Source organism: Hemitrygon akajei, chromosome 11, assembly GCF_048418815.1.
Source record: "Hemitrygon akajei chromosome 11, sHemAka1.3, whole genome shotgun sequence".
In the NCBI taxonomy this organism is placed as follows: Eukaryota; Metazoa; Chordata; class Chondrichthyes; order Myliobatiformes; family Dasyatidae; genus Hemitrygon; species Hemitrygon akajei.
The window spans coordinates 56,361,384-56,383,137 of NC_133134.1; the positions used below are offsets into that span (position 1 = coordinate 56,361,384).

The 21,754-nt window shown below is 40.0% G+C and overlaps 1 protein-coding gene across 4 annotated transcripts in view; it reads left to right on the top strand.

Moving 5' to 3' along the window:
* ern2 (endoplasmic reticulum to nucleus signaling 2) overlaps positions 1 to 21,754 on the top strand; it is a 95,563-nt gene that overhangs the window by 69,406 nt on the left and 4,403 nt on the right. For 3 of the 4 annotated variants that reach the window (XM_073060916.1, XM_073060917.1, XM_073060918.1), the window contains exons 14-19: positions 2,924 to 3,014; positions 7,997 to 8,186; positions 9,328 to 9,427; positions 13,233 to 13,432; positions 18,505 to 18,567; positions 19,543 to 19,690. In XM_073060916.1, coding sequence (XP_072917017.1) covers positions 2,924 to 3,014; positions 7,997 to 8,186; positions 9,328 to 9,427; positions 13,233 to 13,432; positions 18,505 to 18,567; positions 19,543 to 19,690 — 792 coding nt within the window. The remainder of the gene's footprint in view (positions 1 to 2,923; positions 3,015 to 7,996; positions 8,187 to 9,327; positions 9,428 to 13,232; positions 13,433 to 18,504; positions 18,568 to 19,542; positions 19,691 to 21,754) is intronic. The other variant, XM_073060919.1, reaches the window with a different exon arrangement.

Consider the following 21,754-nt stretch of genomic DNA (forward strand, 5'->3'; position numbering starts at 1 on the left):
TCTTCTTTGTGGTGGCGTGTTGGGGAGGAAGCATTAAGAAGAGGGACGCCTCACGTCTTAATAAGCTGGTAAGGAAGGCGGGCTCTGTCGTGGGCAAAGTACTGGAGAGTTTAACATCGGTAGCTGAGCGAAGGGCGCTGAGTAGGCTACGGTCAATTATGGAAAACTCTGAACATCCTCTACATAGCACCATCCAGAGACAGAGAAGCAGTTTCAGCGACAGGTTACTATCGATGCAATGCTCCTCAGACAGGATGAAGAGGTCAATACTCCCCAATGCCATTAGGCTTTACAATTCAACCGCCAGGACTTAAGAACTTTTTAAAAGCTATTATTAATGCTTTTTGAGATAGTGATTTAGATGCATATCATATTTTTTTTACTGAGTTAAGTATTGTATGTTATTAGTTTTGCTACAACAAGTGTATGGGACATTGGAAAAAAAAGTTGAATTTCCCCATGGGGATGAATAAAGTATCTATCTATCTATCTATCTATCTAAGATCACAAAAGGCAAGTCTGCAGCCTGTAATTTCCCTTCTTAGGATGTTTTTTTGAACTGACCAAACAATCTGGCACTTTTGTGCTCTCCTGGCCAATTCAGCGAACTAAACTCTTAAGAGTTCCTATGCGGCCAGGGTGGCCATCGCTGGGGGTGGACACTGCATCGAGGCCTAATGGCAGAAGATAAACCCATGGTCAGCTCCATTACTCCTAGCTGATTAAAGCATCAAGCAAGATTAAAATCATCAAAGACGAGAACAGAAAATGAACAGGTTTCAGCAATGTCTGCCTGTGTTTGGCTAGTCTCCCTCTCTTCTTGCTACTACTGTTGGGCGATAGATTGGTGCAAGAGTCTTGGGTCCCACGCCCCCAAGATCGGGAGCAGTTGTTACTCTGCCCCCATCAGGCTCCTGGACAGGCTTCACTCACCTTAGTGCTGAATGGGTTTCGTGACTGTGACTCACTTTTGGGGACTCTGTGGTTAATGTTCTTTGTATTATTTACCTTTTATTGTTTGCACGATTTTTTTTCGCATGTTGGGTATTTGACTGGGTATTTGTAGTGTGGGTGTTTTTAATGGGCTCCATTGTGTTTCTTTGTTTTGTGGCTGCCTGCAAGGAGACAAATCTCAAGGTTGTATATAGCATAAATATTGGTAATAAATGTCTTGGACATTTCTCTTCCGATCTCAAGACCCTATTGGACATTTATAATGTAAGATGCTGCAGGCCTGTTTCACTTGCTTTGTAGTGAGGCAGATGGCGAGGCAGCCGTGTAACCTTGATTGTAGCGAGGAGCAGGCCTCAAGCTGCAGACTTGCCTGCTATTGTAGTCCAGGTGAGGAGATGCCGGAGCAGTGTAGTGGGATGTCTGTGCTCAGTTGGGGGCTGGCCTTTCCTGTCAGTGCTGCCCTCCAGTGTCTGATTGGTGGAATGACAAGCTGGATTGTCAGAACTGCTATAAATTTGCTGGACATGTGGCTCAGGGTCCTGGACTATATATGTATTTTCTTGCATGACTATGGTTTTCTTTTCTCACTATTTTGAATGTGCTGTGCATGTTTTGCACCTTGGCCCCAGAGGCACGCTGTCTTTTTCAGCTGTATCCATGTATGGTTGAATGAAAATTAAATTAGATTTGATTTGAGGAACTCAGCAGGACAGGCAGCATCTATGGAGAGGAATAAAGCGTCAATATTTTGGGCTGAGACCCTGGGGTAGTCACGCAGTCACTGCATATTGATGTGGCAGAGTTACATCAAATTCCTTCTTAATTCCTCTTTGTTTTGCCTGAGAATAGTAGGTGCTTGATTGACTGATTAGGGTGTATTTCTTGCACGAAGCTAATGAAGATAGTTAACCGAGCAGCCATGCTCTTGGGGTTTTTAAAATGATGCATTCTGCATCTTTTTTCTAAAATAATCAGCACAACGATTCAAGACAGTAAAAATCAGTGCACTCCTAAACAGTCCATCACCTTTTTTGGAGCGGGGGAGAAGGCTCAACATCGGCCTAGCTCCTCAGGAGGGCTTCTTGCCACTGCATGAGACTGGTGGCTCAAAGTTGACCTAGGGAGGTAGCTCAAGTTCCCAGAGATCATCGCAGTTACTACTCTCCGCCCGGACACAGTGTTAATATCAGAGTCTACAAAGCAAGTAGTCCTGTTGGAATTTACTGACCCTGGGAAGACCGGATTGAAGAGGGCAATGAGTGCAAGAGGGCTAAATACACAGATCTTGTTGCAGAACGCTGGAGCAATGGCTGGAGAGCTCGCTTTGAGCCAGTCGAAGCTGGGTGCCAGGGCTTTGCTGGCCATTCATTACAGCGGACTCTTAAACTCCTTGGAGTTAAAGGACTGCAGTGCAGAAGAGCCCCCAAGAATACTCTGGAGGCTGCTGTAAAGGCTTCGCGGTGGCTGTGGATCCGGAGGGGGATATCTGTGGATTAGTGCGCCACTTGGACGTAAGTCGGGGGTTGATCACCCCCAGCTGGGTCGCCTGGGCGAGGGTGTCTGATGACTTAAGACCCGAAACATCCTACGACTCCGGGTTCATCACTGAAGACGTGTCCAAGTGGCACCAGAAGGTGTATTCTACAACTACCTCTAATTACTAAAGAACTTCTTGCTGGTTCACGTTTCATTTTCCCATCATGTTTCATTCTGCTTCACTTTAATCCATTTCTAATTACTTAAATATGAATAAGTTTTTTTAAATGTTATTTACCAAACTGATTATAATACCCATTTTAAAAGAAGTCAAGTTGTTCCCCTGTCCTGCTCACAGACTCCATACTTAAATGAGGAGCCCAGATCTTGATAATAAGTTAAGAATAGATTGAATGGTATTCTGTTTTTTCGTCTTCTGTTTGTAATTCTGCTTATGTTTAAGATGTTAATGGTGTTTTATCCACCCATTCAGATGCTGGAACCAACTTGGTTACAATAGGAAAGATTTCCTTTAATCCAAAAGATGTACTAGGTCATGGAGCTGGGGGAACATTTGTATTTCGGTAAGGCAAGGAGAGTTATATTATAACTATGATAATATATAATTTTATTTATTATCTGCAAAAGAATGGATGAGAAAGCATCACAGCTGCTTTTCAAAACATAACCCTTCCTGCCAAACTGCACCTGATACTCCAAGTAATCACATTGTCAAGTTTGCCAGTGACATGATGGGCTCATCACCAACAATGATGAGACAGCCTACAGAGAGGAGATAGAAGAGCTCAAGTTCAAGGTCAAGAGCTCAAGCCAGGCAAATAACCTGTTCCTCAATATCAATAAGACAAAGGAGATGGTTATCGACTTCAGAACTCACACCCCTCTTTACATCAGCGGCACGGCAGTAGATACTGCAAACAGTTTCAAACTCCTGGGAGTGCACATCTCACACAACCTCTCCTACACAATCAAGAAAACTCACCAGCATCTCTTGTTTCTGAGGAGGCTGAAGAGAGCTGGACTGAGCATAACCTTCTACAGATGAGCAGTAGAGAGCATCCTAACATGTTGCATCACCATATGGTATTGAAACTGCACTGCAGCGGACAGGAAGGCTCTACAATGGGTGGAGCAGAGTTAGGCCATTTGGCCCATCAAGTCTTCTCTGCCATTCAATCCTGGCTGATCCTTTAAACTGCCCAATGCATCATCAGTATCAAGGACATATATACAGAAAGATGGATAGAAGAAGGCCAGTGATATCATGGAGGATACCCACCCTGCTCATGGACTGTTTGTCCCAATCCCATTAGGGAGGAGGCTGCGTAGCATCCATGGCAGGACCACCAGACTCAAAAACAGTTATTTTCTCCAAGCAATAAGGCTGATCACACCTCCACCCACTAACCCACACCACCACCACTTCCTTTCAGCCATGTTATGTACAGACACCTATCATTTCCTTTCAGCCATCTTATGTGCAGACTCTCCTGTGCCTAGTGTCACTTTATGTACATACAGTGAATCTGTGAATATAAGCTATCTTACATATTTTTTTATTTATTGTGTTATTTTAAATTATTGTGTTCTTATTGTGTGTTTTTTTTTGTTCTGCATCTAATCCAGAGTAACAATTATTTCATTCTTGTGTATATTAACATTCTGGAAGTGACATTAAACAATCTTGAATCCTGAAGTGCACCCCAAACACTCCTTGATGCACCTCCTCACAGATAATTAAATAAAAGACATTGATGGAGGGTAGGGAGGGAACTTAAGAAGTGAGGAGGTCTTTCCACTTCTTGGGTCTGTTCCACCTATCAATTCAATAATGATTGCCACTCCATATCCATTTGTGACTCTTGGTACTGTATCCACTAACACCTTTACAAAGAATTGCTTCTCTTTTTAGTTTACAATTGAACCCCAGTAGTAGCAGCAGTTTTCAGAGAGAGTGACTCTCACAACTATTCACAAAAAGGAGTGTTCCCTCATATCAGTCTTTCAGTTGTACGGACTATCAGAGAAGTGAACTGGAGGGGGACAAATATTCTTGCAGGTAGGTCTGCTAGAGAGGCTCCAGTGGATTTAAACTAGATACAAGGGGGGAGGGGAACCAGAGTGTAGGAACAAATGTATGGGAGAAGGAAGAAAAAGAAGATAGTAAAGTTGTTTGCACCGTTAGAGATAAACAGAGAGGAAGAGATGGAGAATTTCTTAAATGCATTTATTTTAATGCTAGGAGCATTGTAGGAAAGGTGGATGAGCTTAGAGCATGGATTGATACCTGGAAATATGATGTTGTAGCTATTAGTGAAACATGATTGCAGGAGGGGTGTAATTGGCAACTAAGTATTCCTGGATTTCATTGCTTCAGGTGTGATAGAATTGGAGGGGCAAGAGGAGGAGGTGTTGCATTGTTTGTCAGAGAAAATATTACAGCAGTGCTCTGGCAGGATAGATTAGAGGGCTCGTCTAGGGAGACTATTTGAGTGGAACTGAGAAATGGGAAAGGTGTAGTAACACTTATAGGGGTGTATTATAGACCACCTAATGGGGAGTGAGAATTGGAGGAGCAAATTTGTAAGGAGATAGCAGATATTTGTAGTAAGCAGAGGGTTGTGATTGTGGGAGATTTTAATTTTCCACACATAGACTGGGAAGCCCATACTGTTAAAGGGCTGGATGGTTTGGAGTTTGTAAAATGTGTGCAGGATAGTTTTTTGCAGCAATACATAGAGGTACTGACTAGAGAAGGGGCAGTGTTGGATCTCCTGTTAGGCAATGAGATAGGTCAGGTGACAGGCGTATGTGCTGGGGAGCACTTCGGGTCCAGTGATCACAATGCCATTAGTTTCAATATAATTATGGAGAAGGATAGGACTGGACCCAGGGTTGAGATTTTTGATTGGAGAAAGGCTAACTTTGAGGAGATGCGTAAGGATTTAGAAGGAGTGGATTGGGACAATTTGTTTTATGGGAAGGATGTAATAGAGAAATGGAGGTCATTCAAAGGTGAAATTTTGAGGGTACAGAATCTTTATGTTCCTGTTAGGTTGAAAGGAAAGGTTAAAAGTTTGAGAGAACCATGGCTTTCAAGGGATATTGGAAACTTGGTTCAGAAAAAGAGAGATATCTACAATTATAGGCAGCATGGATTAAATGAGGTGCTTGAGGAATATAAAGAATGTAAAAGAATCTTAAGAAAGAAATTAGAAAAGCTAAAAGAAGATACGAGGTTGTTTTGGCAAGTAAGGCGAAAATAAATCCAAAGGGTTTCTACAGTTATATTAACAGCAAAAGAATAGTGAGGGATAAAATTGGTCCCTTAGAGAATCAGAGTGGACAGCTATGTGTGGAGCCAAGAGAGATGGGGGAGATTTTGAACAATTTCTTTTCTTCGGTATTCACTAAGGAGAAGGATATTGAATTGTGTAAGGTAAGGGAAACAAGTAGGGAAGTTATGGAAACTATGACAATTAAAGAGGAGGAAGGGCTGGTGCTTTTAAGGAATATAAAAGTGGATAAATCTTCAGTCCTGACAGGATATTCCCTAGACCTTGAGGGAAATTAGTGCAGAAATAGCTGGGGCTCTGACAGAAATATTTCAAATGCCATTAGAAACGGGAATGGTGCTGGAGGATTGGCGTATTGCTCATGTTGTTCCATTGTTTAAAAAGGGTTCTAAGAGTAAACCTAGCAATTATAGGCCTGTAAGTTTGATGTCAGTGGTGGGTAAATTAATGGAAAGTATTCTTAAAGATGGTATATGTAATTATCTGGTTAGACAGGGTCTGATTAGGAACAGTCAACATGGATTTGTGCATGGAAGGTCAAGTTTGACAAATCTTACTGAATTTTTTGAAGAGGTTACTAGGAAAGTTGACGAGGGTAAAGCAGTGGATGTTGTCTATATGGACTTCAGTAAGGCCTTTGACAAGGTTCCGCATGGAAGGTTAGTTAGGAAGGTTCAATCTTTAGGTGTTAATATTGAAGTAGTAAAATGGATTCAACAGTGGCTGGATGGGAGATGCCAGAGAGTAGTGGTGGATAACTGTTTGTCAGGTTGGAGGCTGGTGACTAGTGGTGTGCCTCAGGGATCTGTACTGGGTCCAGTGTTGTTTGTCATATATGTTAATAATCTGGATGATGGGGTGGTAAATTGGATTAGTAAGTATGCAGGTGATACAAAGATAGGTGGCGTTGTGGATAATGAAGTAGGTTTTCAAAGCTTGCAGAGGGATATAGGCCAGTTAGAAGAGTGGGCTGAAAGATGGCAGATGGAGTTTATTGCTGATAAGTGTGAGGTGCTACATTTTGGTAGGAATAATCAAAATAGGACATACATGGTAAATGGTAGGGCATTGAAGAATGCAGTAGAACAGAGTGATCTAGGAATAATGATGCATAGTTCCCTGAAGGTGGAATCTCATGTGGATAGGGTGGTGAAGAAAGCTTTTGGTATGCTGGCCTTTATAAATCAGAGCATTGAGTATAGGAGTTGGGATGTAATGTTAAAATTCTACAAGGCATTGGTAAAGCCAAATTTGGAGTATTGTGTACAGTTCTAGTCACCGAATTATAGGAAAGATGTCAACAAAATAGAGAGAGTACAGAGGAGATTTACTGGAATGTTGCCTGGGTTTCAGCACTAAGTTACAGAGAAAGGTTGAACAAGTTAGGTCTTTATTCTTTGGCGCATTGTTGGCACGTGGCCTAGTGGACAAGGCATTGGTCTAGTGATCTGAAGGTCACTGGATCGAGCCTCAGCTGAGGCAGCATGTTGTGTCCTTGAGCAAGGCACTTAACAACACAATGTTCTGTGACGACACCGGTGCCAAGCTGCTTGGGTCCTAGCGCCCTTCCTTTGGACAACATCGGTGGCGTGGAGAAGGGAAGGCTTGCAGCTTGGGCAACTGCCGTTCTCCCATACAACCCTGCACCCTGGAAACCTTCCAAGGTGCAAATCCATGGTCTCACGAGACTAACGGATGCCTATTTTTATTCTTTGGAGCGTAGAAGGTTGGGGGGGACTTGATAGAGGTATTTAAAATTATGAGGGGATAGATAGAGTTGACGTTGACAGGCTTTTTCCATTGAGAGCAGGGAAGATTCAAACAAGAGGACATGAGTTGAGAGTTAGGGGGCGAAAGTTTAGGGGTAACACAAGGGGGGATTTCTTTACTCAGAGAGTGGTAGCTGTGTGGAACGAGCTTCCAGTAGAAGTGGTAGAGGCAGGTTCGATATTGTCATTTAAAGTAAAATTGGATAGGTATATGGACAGGAAAGGAATGGAGGGTTATGGGCTGAGTGCAGGTCAGTGGGACTAGGTGAGAGTAAGCGTTTGGCATGGACTAGAAGGGCCGAGATGGCATGTTTCCATGCTGTAATTGTTATATGTTTATATGATGTTAAGAAACATTTTTCATTGTTTCTCTGGAATTTTATTTATGATGAACTTACTTTTTATAAAGTTTTTTTAACCTGTTCATTTTGCATTATGCACACATTAAAGTAACTAACGTATATCCTATTCACCACCCAGGGGGACCTTTGATAATCGTAATGTTGCTGTGAAAAGGATTCTCCCTGAATGTTTCAATTTTGCCAACCGTGAAGTTCAGCTCCTTCGGGAATCTGATGAGCATCCCAATGTCATTCGCTATTTCTGTACTGAAAGGGATAAGCAGTTTTATTATATTGCAATCGAGCTGTGTGCAGCTACCCTGCAAGAGGTGAATAGGGGCTTTCTATTTAACAATGTAGTTTTTCACCAATTTTTTTGAAACATGTTCTCATTGAAGACTAGAGTAACCTGGTCAATGTTTACAAGATGACGAAGAAGGCTGACAGCAATAATCTGGGTAAAATGTGTACATTATGGGCATTCAAATGGGGAAGAGCATTTAATGTCTGAAATCAGGTATTAAAGGCAATCATGAGCTTCTTTCACACATAGGCAATAGTGTTATGAACTATACTGTCAGTGGGGTATATCGATGTGTATAGTTTAATAGATAATAGGTTATAGATTAAGAGATAAAATGAGAACAGCGAATAGGATATTAGGTATAGTCTATATGCAATCATCGTGCTAGGATGTGAACATGGCATTGAAATTTCTTCAATTTAACACAAATGGTAATAATTTGTTGCATTAATAATCTATCACTTGAAGGTATCAAAATTCTTTTCCTCATCAAATATCTTTTAATGTAAGATTATGTAGAAGGCTACGAAATACGCTAAGGATACAGACAACATGTGATGCCAGTACTTTAATTCTGCGAGCATCAAATGTGAAAATGAAGCCAAATGAACTTTAAGAACACCCACCTTACACATAAATTTGAATGTGATCTCTATTTGTTGCAGAACCTACCAGGTAGATGAGAGTAGTTGGGGGGGTGGAGGGGGTTATCATATATATATAAAATACTTTCTATAATGCGGCAGTGTAAAAGATCTTCATACCTTTGCCTAGCCTGAGGAAAAATGATTCAACAATGTAGAGGGAACTTTGTAGCAGATAAACATATTCTCTGAAGTGAATATGTTTAATATTTGTCCTGTATTTAATCTTGGGAGTTTCTAGTTCTGGTATTCTATTTCATACCACAATTGCTTATTGATAATAAAACTATTCTTTAGAGGTGTGGATTTAATTTTATATTATGTGAAGTGTGAAACATATTTTGTTAAAGTAAAACAAGAAAAACTGGAAAGCTAAAATATTTGGCAGTATTTATGGAGAGAAAAGACAGATTTAACATTTCAGATCACTTCAGTTCTGACCCACTGGGTATTTCTGGTATTTACGGTACTAATTTCAGATATCTTGTATCTGTTCATGCTTTATTTTGCTTCATTATTCAGTATGTGGAAGATTGTAAATTTGACTATGTTAATCTGGATCGAGTCACAGCACTCTTTCAGACCATGTCTGGCCTAGCTCATCTGCATTCCCTTAATATTGGTAAGATCTTTTTTATGCTCACTAAAATATATAAAACTATTACAGTTTAAAAAAAAATTAACCTATGAAGTGTAGATTGTATTTTTGTTTATTAGCTACTTGGTCTAATGAAGGCTTTCTGGCCAAGTTTGTGGACAATACAACGATGGGTGGAAGGGCAGGTGATGTTGAAGAAACAGGAACTTTGCAAAAAGATTTGGACAGATGAGGAGAGTGGGCAAAGAAGTGGGGAAGTGTATGGCCATGCACTTTGGTAGAAGGAATAAAGGCATAGACTATTTTCTAAATAGGGAGTGAGTTCAGAAATCCACGGTGCTAAGGGACTTGGTATTCCTGCTGCAGGATTCCCTAAAGTTAACTTACAGGTTAAGTCTCTGAAGCTAAATGCAATGTTAGCATTCATCTTGAAAGGATTGGAATATAAAAGTAAGAATGTAATGCTAAATATTCATAAGGCACTGGTCAAACTGCATTTGGAATATGGTGAGCAGTTTTGAGTGCCACGGTAAAGTAGCAGTTCGCACAACACTTTTACAGATTGGGGTGTCAGAGTTTGGAGTTCAATTCTAGTGTACTCTGTAAGAAAGTTTGTATATTCATCCTGCGTGCATGTGGGTTTCCTCCAGGTGCTCTGGTTTCCTCCTATGTACCAGTTAGTAGGTTAATTGGTCATTGTAAATTGTCATTTGATTAGGCTAAAGTTAAATTGGTGGGAGGTCCTGTTCAATGCTGTATTTCTAAATTTTAAAAAAAATCTGAGAAAGGATGTGCTGACATTGGAGAAGGTCCAGAAGAGATTCATGAGAATGATCCCAGGATTGAAAGGGTTAATGTATGAGGAGCATTTAATGGGTCTGGGCCCATTCTTGCTGGAGCTTAAAAGAATGAGGGGGGATCTCATTGAAATACCAAAAGGTCTAGATCGGTGTTTCCCAATCTTTTTTAGTCCAACATCCCCTAAAGCACTTTCATACTTGCCAACGCCCCTCTTAGGCACAGTATACTTTCTGACACCGCCAGTGTTTAAAAAATGTTTACCATATGCTAACATTAGAAAAATGATACTGCTTTAAATTTTTATTTATCCTTAAACCTAGCTTACACAGTACCTGTGAACTGTACAGCAGCTTCGATATCAATGTGCTTGATGGATTTTGGCAAGAGTTGAAATATCTGATTCAAGTTTGACAGCAAAAGCCTTAAGTCCCCATCCGTAACAATGTCCAAGTGATTTCTGTTTTTTGTGAGTATGTGGTTCACTGCATTGAATCCTCTTTCAACAAGGTAGGAGGATGGAAATGCAATGAAGAGCAGTTTGGCTTTTCTCCAAAGACCAAGAAACTTCATATGACAGTGTAGCCACATACCACAAAAGCCAACATTTTTTAAAAAGCAATTTTTGCTTCTTCATCATTCTGAAATTTGATAATTTCTTCCTGCAAGTTCTCTTCCTGTTCTGTCACCTTGCAAAGAAATAGGTTAATTACCCAGTCCAGAATTTCCGGATCATTCAAAACCTTGAATCGATTTTGAAAATCCTTCTTCAGTGACTGCAGGTGTAAGCAGTGCTCTTGCAAATCACCGTCTGTGAAAGAGAGTGCCATACTTTCCATTCAGGGAAATCATGAGAAAATTCTTCTTCCAATGTCTTGCTTATATATTTCCTATTTTCCAATAAAAGTGGATGCTGCACTTTTTGACTGGATTAAATTGAAATTCTCATCCTGCAGTTTCATATTTAGAATGTACATTTTATCATACTGATCAGCTAGGTATGCCCCATCTCCATGTAGAAGTTTAATGTTGTTTCCCAAGCTCTTGTTGACTTTGAGCAAAAATTCAACCACAGTGTCAAAAAGATCAAAGAAACATTTTAAGCAACAGCCTTTTGACAGCCAACACACTTCAGCATGAAGAAGCAAGTATTCAAACTCTTCATCGTTTCTTGGCATAACTGGTGAAATATTCTGCTATTTAATGAATAAGCTTTAATTTTGTTGATAGCAGATATTACAAGAGTCATGTTTGAAAAACGTCGCTGGCTGAGGTTTTTGGCTGCAAGATGTTGACAATGAATTACACAATGGATTGCAAACAGACTTGGAATTTCTTTCATAAATGCCATTACACCAGCATGGCGACTTGTCATATATGATACTCCACCTGCTGCACAAGAAATCATGTTCTTAATCGGAATACTTTTATCCTCAGTGTACATTTTGAGCTCCTCGTAGATTGATTTTCCATTGGTATTTGTCTTTATCTTTTTACAAAAGAGAATCTGTTCATAAACTTTTCCATTTTTAATAAACCATACATATGCCATTAGCACAGTTGACTCATCCAGTTGTATCACAAATTCTGTTTTTTGTAGCTCTGTGCATAGTTGGTATTCAGTGTCTACACTCATTTCATCAATATGATGAGCTAGAGTTATTACTCAGAGGAATTGATTTTAAAATACTGAACAGTGGTGAGCACTTCTGATACAGCAGGCATTATTAATCTTTCACCAATTGTATGAGATTTTCAACATTTTGCTATCATTATGGAAATGTTATAAGAAGCAATGAGGCCACTATCCAGTTCATTTTTAGCTTTCTTGGCAAAGGATTGGAATGTACAATCCTTTTCAAATGTTTCTTTCATCTTCTGAAACTGAGTAATACCATAAGTAGCCTTTTCAGTGTGTCGTTTACAGAAGTATTCCTGCAATCTTGGCTTCATTAGACAGTACAGTGTTACAGATAAGACACATGGGGCATAGCTGAAACGACAGGAACAGAATAAAACCATACTCCAAGCATGTAACATTGTATTGACGCGCTTTCTGTAGTCTCTGTTTCTTAACAGGATTAGAATTCAAGGCTTCACGGCCTTCAGACTCAGAGATTGCGCCATACATATTTATCCATCATTAACAGGACTAAATTAAAATAAAAAATTAACACAAACTGGGAATGCCTATCTGATGTTGATGATGGCAGCGAGTTGAAACAGATGGAATGATGTTTACGGCACACAAAGGAACGGCAAGGTCAAAATGAAGACGATCACAACAGCGAAAATTACATTGACAAGGATTCAGATTTGAACCTGAATTTTAGTTGGGATAGAACTGGTGTTCATTAGGCTACCTTTATACTATTCCAGTTAGCACAATTGACCAATCACATAAGGTCTCATAATTATCATGCCATTGTTAAGATGTCGCCTACTGCCCCCCCCCCCCAAAGAATCTTGAATTCCCCCCGACGACTTCTGTTTCCTTAACTTAGGACTCTCAACTACCCCCATTAGGAATCACTGGTCAAAGTAGAATGGATGTGGAGAGGATGTTCCCTGTAGTGGAGGAGTCTAGGACCAGAGGGCACAGCTTCAGAATATACAGACATCCCTTTAGAACAGAGATGAGGAGGGCATTTTTTTAGCCAGAGGGTGGTGAGTCTGTGGAATTCATTGCCAGGGACAGCTGTGGAGGCTAAGTCATCGGATATATTTAAAGTGGAGGTTGATAGTTTTTGATGAGTAAGGTTACTAGGAGAAGGCAGGAGAGTGGGTTTGAGAGGGATTATAAATCAGCCATGATGGAATGGTGGAACAGACTCAATAGGACAAATGGCCTAATTCTGCTCCTGTATCTTATGGTACCCTTTATTCATCGTACTTTTTAAAATTAAAGTATCTGATTCAATTCTGCTGCATATTTTCCTTGCCTCTTAATATTTGAAAGGCAAGTTATTATGTAAAGTCACAGGTTGCTAGCAAATCTAATCTATATTATTTCTATGAATCTGGATTCTAGTCCATCGTGACTTGAAACCACGCAACATCCTCATCTCCCTGCCAAATTCTCATGGAAATGTAAGGGCAGTGCTCTCGGACTTTGGACTGTGTAAGAAACTGTCTGCTGGACATCACAGTTTCAGCCTACACTCTGGTATACCTGGAACAGAGGGTTGGATTGCACCTGAGGTTTTACAAGAGGATCCCAAAGACAGGCCTGTAAGTTTTCATATTCAGTTGAACACATTGATTTTAGCAGATCCATATTACATGTATATAAATAAAATCAGGGCATTAATCTGCATTAGTCAACAAATCATTAACAATTGGGTGCAATCTCATATGGAACCCGTAAAATCATTTAGATTCTATCCAAAAGACTTGTCTTTCCTCTGAATCATGCTGACCAATCTGTATTATATCTCCTATGTTCTGACCTATGTAGCTGATTTTTCAAATGTCAATTTATTGAAGTGTGGAGGTTTAACTTGTAGGTGTAAAATTTGCTGGGAAGTCTCTGTCTTTGGTCAGTCTTTCTGTATTAAATGTGGCATTGAATACTGAATGTTCAATTGAGACAAAGATCTTGAGAACTATGAGTAGGAGGTTACGCATCAGACTACCACAAGGAATCAGGACAGGTGTACAAGGCTGACATTGACAGATGGGTAGCACTGCAGCCTTACAGCTCCAGCAGCCCTGACTTGATCCTGACCTCCAAGGCTAACTGTGTAATTTGGATGTTCTCCCTGTGACCTTATGAGTTTCCTCCAGGTACTCCAGTTCGTTCCCACATCCCAAAGATGATCTGGTTGGTGGGTTAATAGGGGTGGCATGATATCATAATGGCTAGCATCTAACACCTTTCAGCGCCAAGAAATATCGAAAATTAATACAAAGTACTGTAGATAATTAAGAAGGCAAATGGAATATCTGTCTTTATTACAAAGCAGATGATATACAAAAGTCAGTCAGTCTTCTCACAACTGTACAGGAGTAATGTTTTGGATTCCTTAGATAAGGATTTCCTTGCCATGAAGGTGATTTGTCAAAAAAAGATCACCTGATTGGTTCCTGGGATGAGAGATTTGCACTTTGAAGCAAGATAGAGAAGAATAGGCCAATACTTGAGAAGAATGAGGGGCGATGCCATAGAAGATTCTGACAGGACTTGACAGGTTTAACGAAAATCATTTAAAATTCATCCAGTGTTCTTTTTTAATTCAGCAAAGGGTATTTGAAAATGTGTTTGTAAACAAAGGTCATTATGCTGTATGCTGTTAATGGCCGCAAGAAATCACTTTATTAGAGTTACATAAACATACAATACAGAAAGAAAAACAAATGATTAATGAAGTAGTAATACTACAGAAAACAAAAATCACTTAATGTGCTGATCTCCACAAAGCCAGAGAGAAGCCACGTCTTACAAACTTTTACACAGTTTTCTCTCTCCTTCCCCATTTTGTCTTACAAACTTCTATTTTTTTTTAGCATATGCAATGAGGAATTTAACTTTCTTTACAGCAGGGTAGATGGTGTGAGGATGCTTTGTTTTGCATTTTGCATCTAGAATCTAGGCACTAGCCTCAGCTAAAGGGGTTGGCTGTTTAACACTGGGACAAAGAGGAGTTACTATTCTCAGATATGTGTCGAGAAAGCAGTATCAATCATTAAAGACACCTATCTTCCAGGCCATGCCCTCTTTTCACTTCTACCATCGAACAGGAGGTACAGAAGCTTAGTGCCCCACACCACCAGCTTCAGGAACAGTTATTACCCAACAATCATCATGTTATCCTCCGCACCTTCTGCCATCTCCACAGGGATCCTACCACTAAACATATCTTTGTCTTACCCGACCCCCCCCCCCCCCCCAAACTGCTCTTCACAGGGATTGCTCCATCAGTGATTCCTTTGTCCTTCTCACTAATAACCTTCCAGGCGCTTGTCCCTGCAAGTGGCCGAAGTGCTCCACCTGCCCACACACCTCCTCTCTCACCCGCACGTAATAGATATCAGGGTTCAGGACAGGAACAACAACAGACATCAGGATTCAGGACAAGGTTTCACAACAGACATCAGGATTCAGGATAGGTACGTACAACAGACATCCCAATTCAGTATAAGGGTACACAGCCATCTCAGCAGATTGGAAGGAGGGAGCTGTTCCATTGGGATGGGCTCCACCTGAACTGTGACAGGACCTGGATCTGGTGAATCGCATAACTAGGGTTGTGATAGGACTTTAAACTAAATAGCAGAGGTGTAGGTTCAACAGATTGGAAAAATTTGGATCAAATAAAAGAGAAAAGTGTTGATAAAGTTAAAATGCAAAAGTTTACAAAGAAAAGTAAGGGTGGAGTGCAGTGCAGAAAAGTGAAGTGCATAAGAGACAAAGAAACAAAGGTTTTAAAGGCACAATGAGTGTAAGGGCACTTTATCTGAATGCCCTTAGTATTCATAACAAGGTCAGCGAACATGGCACAAATCAGTACAAAGGGGTATGCTTTAGCAGCCATTACAGAAACGTGGTTACAGGGTGGAGGGGATTGGGAATTAAATATCCAAGGATATCTGGTAATAAGGAAGGATAGGCAGGAAGGTAAGGGAGGTGGGGTAACACTCTTAATCAAAAATGAGATCAGGGCAATAGAGACAATATAAGATTTAAGGAGCAGAATGTTGAATCTATCTGGTAGAGATTAGGAATAGCAAAGGGGAAAAAAATCACTGATGGGAGTTGTCTATTGGCCACTGAATAATAACATTACAGTGGCACAGACAATAAACAGAAATACCTGAGGCATGTAAGAATGGAACAGCAGATATCATGGACTTTAACTTGCACATAGATAGGGTGAATCAAATTGGTTGAGGCAGTCTTGAGGAGGACTTCATAGAATGCATACATGAAAACTTTCTTGAACATCATGTTACTGAAGCTGCAAGGGAACATGCTATTTTGGATCTGGTCCTGTGCAAGAGACAGGTAAAATTAACAATCTTGTAGTTAGGGATTCTCTTGGAAAGAATGATCACAGAATGATTGAGATTCTCATACAAATGAAGGGTGCAATAGTTCGATCTAAGACCAGTGTATTATGCTCAAACAAAGGAGATAACAGAATGAAGGAGGAGTTGGATAGGTTAGATTGGGAACACAGGCTATATGGTGGGACAGTTGAGGAAAAGTGGAAGATTTTCAAAGAGATTTTTCACGGTGCTCAGAAGAAGTATATTCCAGTTAAAAGCGAGGACAGTAAGAGTGGAGAGAGCCAGCCTTGGATTACTAAGGAAATAAAGGAAGGCATCAGGATAAAAGCTCATGTGTACAAAGTCACCAAAGAGTAGTGGGAAAACTTTAAAAAGCAACAAAAAAAAACTAATCAAGCAATAGAGAAAGGGAAGACAAAGTATGAAAATAACCAGCACAAAATATAAAAATAGATAGTAAAAGTTCTTATAATTATATAAAGCAGAAAAAGGTGGCTAAAGTGAACATGGGTATCTTAGAGGAAGAGAAGGGGGAATTGCTATTGGGTAATGAGGAAATGGCAGAGGCTTTGAATGACTATTTTGTGTCAGTTTTCATGATGGAAAACACACCTAACATCCCAAAGAGAGATGTTATGGATGCGATGGGAGGTGAGGACCCCGACACAATAGTTATCTCTAAAGACTTGTGGACCTAAAGATAGACAAGTCCCCTGGTCCTGATGGAATACATCCTAGGCTATTGAAGGAAATGGCAGAGGTTATATCTGAAGCTTTAGTGATAATTTGCCAAAATTTTCTAGACTCTGGGCAGGTCCTGATGGATCGGAAGAAGGCGAATGTCACACCACTGTTCAAAAAAGAATGTAGGGAAAAGGCAGGTAACTATAGGCCAGTTAGTTTAACATATGTAGTTGGGGAAATGCTTGAAGCTATCATTAAATAAGACATTGCGAGGCATCTGGAAAGAAATGGATCCATCAAGCAAGCGCAGCATGGATTCAGCAAAGGCAGGTCCTGTTTGACAAACTTACTGGAGTTCTTTGAGGATATAATGAGCGCAGTGGACAGAGGGGAACAGATGGACATCATTTACTTGGATTTCCAGGAGGTGTTCGATAAGGTGCCACGTTAAAGCCTTATCCATAAGATAAGGATGCATAGAGTTGGGGTGATGTATTAGCATGGATAGAGAATTGGTGAACCATAGAAAGCAGGAAATTGGGATACATGAGTGTTTGTCTGGTTGTCAATCATTGGAGAGCGGTGTGCCCACAAATGTTCATGATATACATTAACAAACTAGAAGAGGGGACCAAGTGTACTGTATCTAAGTTTGCTGATGACACTAAATTGAGTGGAAAAGCAAACTGTGCAAAGGATATGGAGAGGCTGCTGAGAGGTATAGATAGGCTAAGTGAATGGGCAAGGGTCTGGCAGATGGAGTACAATGTTGGTAAATGCGAGGTCATCCACTTTGGAAGGAAAAATGGAAGATCAGATCATTATTTAAATGGTAAAAGATTGCAGCATGCAGCTGTGTAAAAGGACTTGGGAGTGCTTGTTCATGAATCACAAATGGTCGGTTTGCAGGTGCAGCAGGCTATCAAGAAGACAAATAGAATGTTGGCCTTCATTGCTAGAAGGATTGAATTTAAGAACAGGAAAGTGATGTTGCAACTGTATAGGGTACTGGTGAGGCCGTATCTGGAGTACTGCTTGCAGTTCTGGTCTCCTTACTCCTTACTTGAGGAAGGATATACTACTGGCTTTGGAGGTGGTGCAGAGGAGGTTCACGAGGTTGATTCCAAACATGAAGGGGCTAGACTATGAGGAGAGATTGAGTTGCCTAGGACTGTACTTGCTGGAATTCAATAGGATGAGAAGAGATCTTATAGAAACATATAAAATTATGAAAGGGATAGGTAAGTTAGAGGCAGGAAGGTTGTATCCACTGATAGGTGAGACTAGAACTAGAAGACGTAGCCTCAAGATTCGGGGGAGTAAATTTAGGATGGAGATGAGGAGGAACTGCTTTTCCCAAAGACTGGTGAATCTGTGGAATTCTCTGCCCAATGAAGCAATGGAGGATACCTCAGTAAATATATTAAAGACAAGATTGGATAGACTTTTTTGCATAGTAGGGAAAATAAGGGTTATAGGGAAAACACAGGTGGAGATGAGTCCATGGTCAGATCAGCCATAATCTTATTGAATGGTGGAGCAGGCTTAAGGGGCCAGATGGCCTACTCCTGCTCCTATTTCTTATGCTTTACGTTCTTATCACGTTACAGGACAGGAACAACAACCCATATCAGGATTCAGGACAGGGACACACAACAGACATCAGGATTCAGGTCAGGTACACACAACTGACTTCAGGATTCAGGACAAGGATTCACAACAGATATCAGGATTCAGGACAGGGACACACAACAGACATCAGGATTCAGGTCAGGTACACACAACTGACTTCAGGATTCAGGACAAGGATTCACAACAGATATCAGGATTCAGGACAGGGACACACAACAGACATCAGGATTCAGGTCAGGTACACACAACTGACTTCAGGATTCAGGACAAGGATTCACAACAGATATCAGGATTCAGGACAGGTACACACAACAGACATCAGGATTCAGGACAGGTATGCACAACAGACTTAAGGATTCAGGGCAAGTATGGACATCAGACATAAGAGTTCCGGACAAGGACACAGTTATTACCTTTCAACCATCAGGCTCTTGTACCAGAGGGATTAACTTCACTTGTCCCTTCACTGAACTGTTTCCACAATCTATGGACTCACTTTCAAACACTCTTCATCTCATGTTCTCAATATTTATTGTTTATATGTTTATTATTGTTGTTCTTAGTTTTTTTTCTTTTGTGTTTGCAGTTTGGTACATTGTATTTTTGTCTCTCCTGTTAGGTGCAGTCTTTCATTGATTCTATTCTGTTTCTTGAAGTTATTGTGTATGCCTGCAAGAAAACAAATATTAGGGTTGTATCTGGTGACATATTATACTTTGATAACAAATTTACTTTGAACTTTAAACTTTGAGCACACTGGCATTAGGATTCAGGATAAGGGCACACAACTGACATAGGATTAAGGACAAATAAGCAAGTCTGGGAGATTTGAGAATGAGCAGGGCTAATGACAGGAATGGGTTTCAATGACTGAAAGTGGACATGCAGAGTTTACCAATGATGTTTGTTAGAGGTGGTACAAGCAGAATAATTACTTTACAAAAAGAGTAATCAATGTAATTAAGTTGGTCTGTTGATTATGTATTGATGTGTGACGCTGCTATTTTTCCCAACAGACATATGCAATCGACATTTTCTCAGCTGGCTGTGTCTTTTATTATGTTGTTTCCGAAGGAAAGCATCCATTTGGAGAATCGTTCAGGCGACAGAGTAATATCTCATTAGGGCGGTACACATTAGAACATTTTGAACAAGAGACACATGGTAAAAAAAATGAATTTTTGTTTATAAATTTTGATAATTATAGCCTGGAATTTACACCCAGTCATTGTCAGCACAAAATGGTAGGTTCTGGCCAGACTGCCAAAAGCAACTGAGCTGTGCACTTTTGGATCTGTTATTAGTTAATTAGCTATTTCTCAAAGCTTGGCTTTGGTTTACTGCCAACAGCTAACCCAATGAAAAATCTATAGAATCTTGCCAGGAGTCTAACTGCAGTCATTGAAAGTATTGTTTCAGCCTTATCCAGATAGGTTTGTAATATAGTTGTAAGACGGTGAGGCAACTGTAGGAACACTTATTTGTTCTTAGAATGAAACTGCTGCATAGTTATTAATATAGTAGGAACCTTCATAACTACACAAATAGTCCTGTGGTTTTAATCACCTTCTAATTGAACAACGCTGAGATGGCATCTGTTGTAATGTAAAAGTGCCAAATATCGATGCCTCTAATTGTATTCTAATTAATACCACTAATGTGCAGAATATTGAGGAGCAAATTTGCGGAAAAATTACAGAGTTATAGGGGAGTAGTAATGAGGGGCTGCACTAATCTAATATGGATTGAAGTAACAAAAAATGGGCAGAGGAGAAAGAATTTCTTAAGTGTGCTTAGCGGGACTTTCTCTATCAGTACATTTCCAGCCCAGTGAAGAAGGAAATATGGCTGAATTTGTTTCTGCAGAATGAAGTGGATTGTGTAAAGCAACTGTCAGTGGGATAATGATTCAGGCCAAGTGACCTTGGTATCATAAAATTTAGATTAACTTTGGTAAATGATATTAATGTAGAAGAACTGGAGCAATTATAATTTCAAAGGGTTAAAATGGATTTGACCATTGTAAATTGAAATCAAGACTGGTAGATTAAATTGTAATTAATCAATGGAGATCCTTTGGAGACAATTTAGGTATTGCCTAGGTATATACCACTAGATTGGAAAGTACAGCAATCAAAACTGGAGTTCCCCAGATAATAAAAGGGAATGGAGATTTAAGATGAAGCTAAAACAAGATAGGTAAATAACATACAGGTATTACGAGGAGAATGGAGTCAATGAGAGATCAAAAATATACGCATAGCGAGGCATGAACACGTGGCATTGGTCCTGAATTAATGCTTCATATCTGTCTTTACAGGTTGCTGCCAAAGTTACAATAAAATAGGGAAAAATTAAAATACTGGATAGGCTAAACTAATATGAAGGAGATACTGAAAAGGTGGGCGTTTCTGATTAAAGTAGATGAGATGTATCCTATCATGGACATAATGTTCCAGCTCTGAAGATTAAATCATTGCCAGTGTTGCAGCACTAATTATAAAAGATCCAATGATAACCTCAGCAACTACAGTCCAACCAGTTTATTAACGTTGGTCTGGGGATGCTGCTAGAAGGTATAAACAGGAACAACAATGGAATGGTGCATCCAATTCTGGTCACTACACTAAAAGGATCTGTAAAGGTCTAGAAAGGATGTAGAAGAGAATAAATAGAATGGGATTATTGGGGTGATCGTTGAGAGTGAATAAAGAGAAACTCTTTCCATTGGACACAGATCTAAGTTGACTGGCAAAAGAACAAGAATGGGGTATTCAACAATGAGTAGACAGTATGAGTAATCACTGCTTTTAAAGGGGAATTCAGTGGAAAATCACAAAGCTGCAAAGAAAGGTCTGGGGAAAAGAACCAGTTGGGTTGCTCTTGCTGAGACCTAGCATGAACTCAATAAACAAATAGTCTGTTTCTGTGCTACAATATTTATGTGATCCTTATATGTTCAGAAATGCCTTAAGTGAGAGACTTGGATACTTAATCCCCAAATACATTCACATCAACCTTCCTAATCCCTTTCGTAAACTCTGGTGTGTTGCTGGAATCCTCAGCACACTTTGTTTGCTGCAGAAGGGAATAGTCGCTGCAACCAAGTGATCATAAGAAAGTGTACTATAAGCTTTTACAATGAAAAAATAAAAATTATTGCAGAGATTATGTTTAAACTATCCAGTAATCTAATGAGTCAGTTGGGACCTGTGATACTGAGCCAAC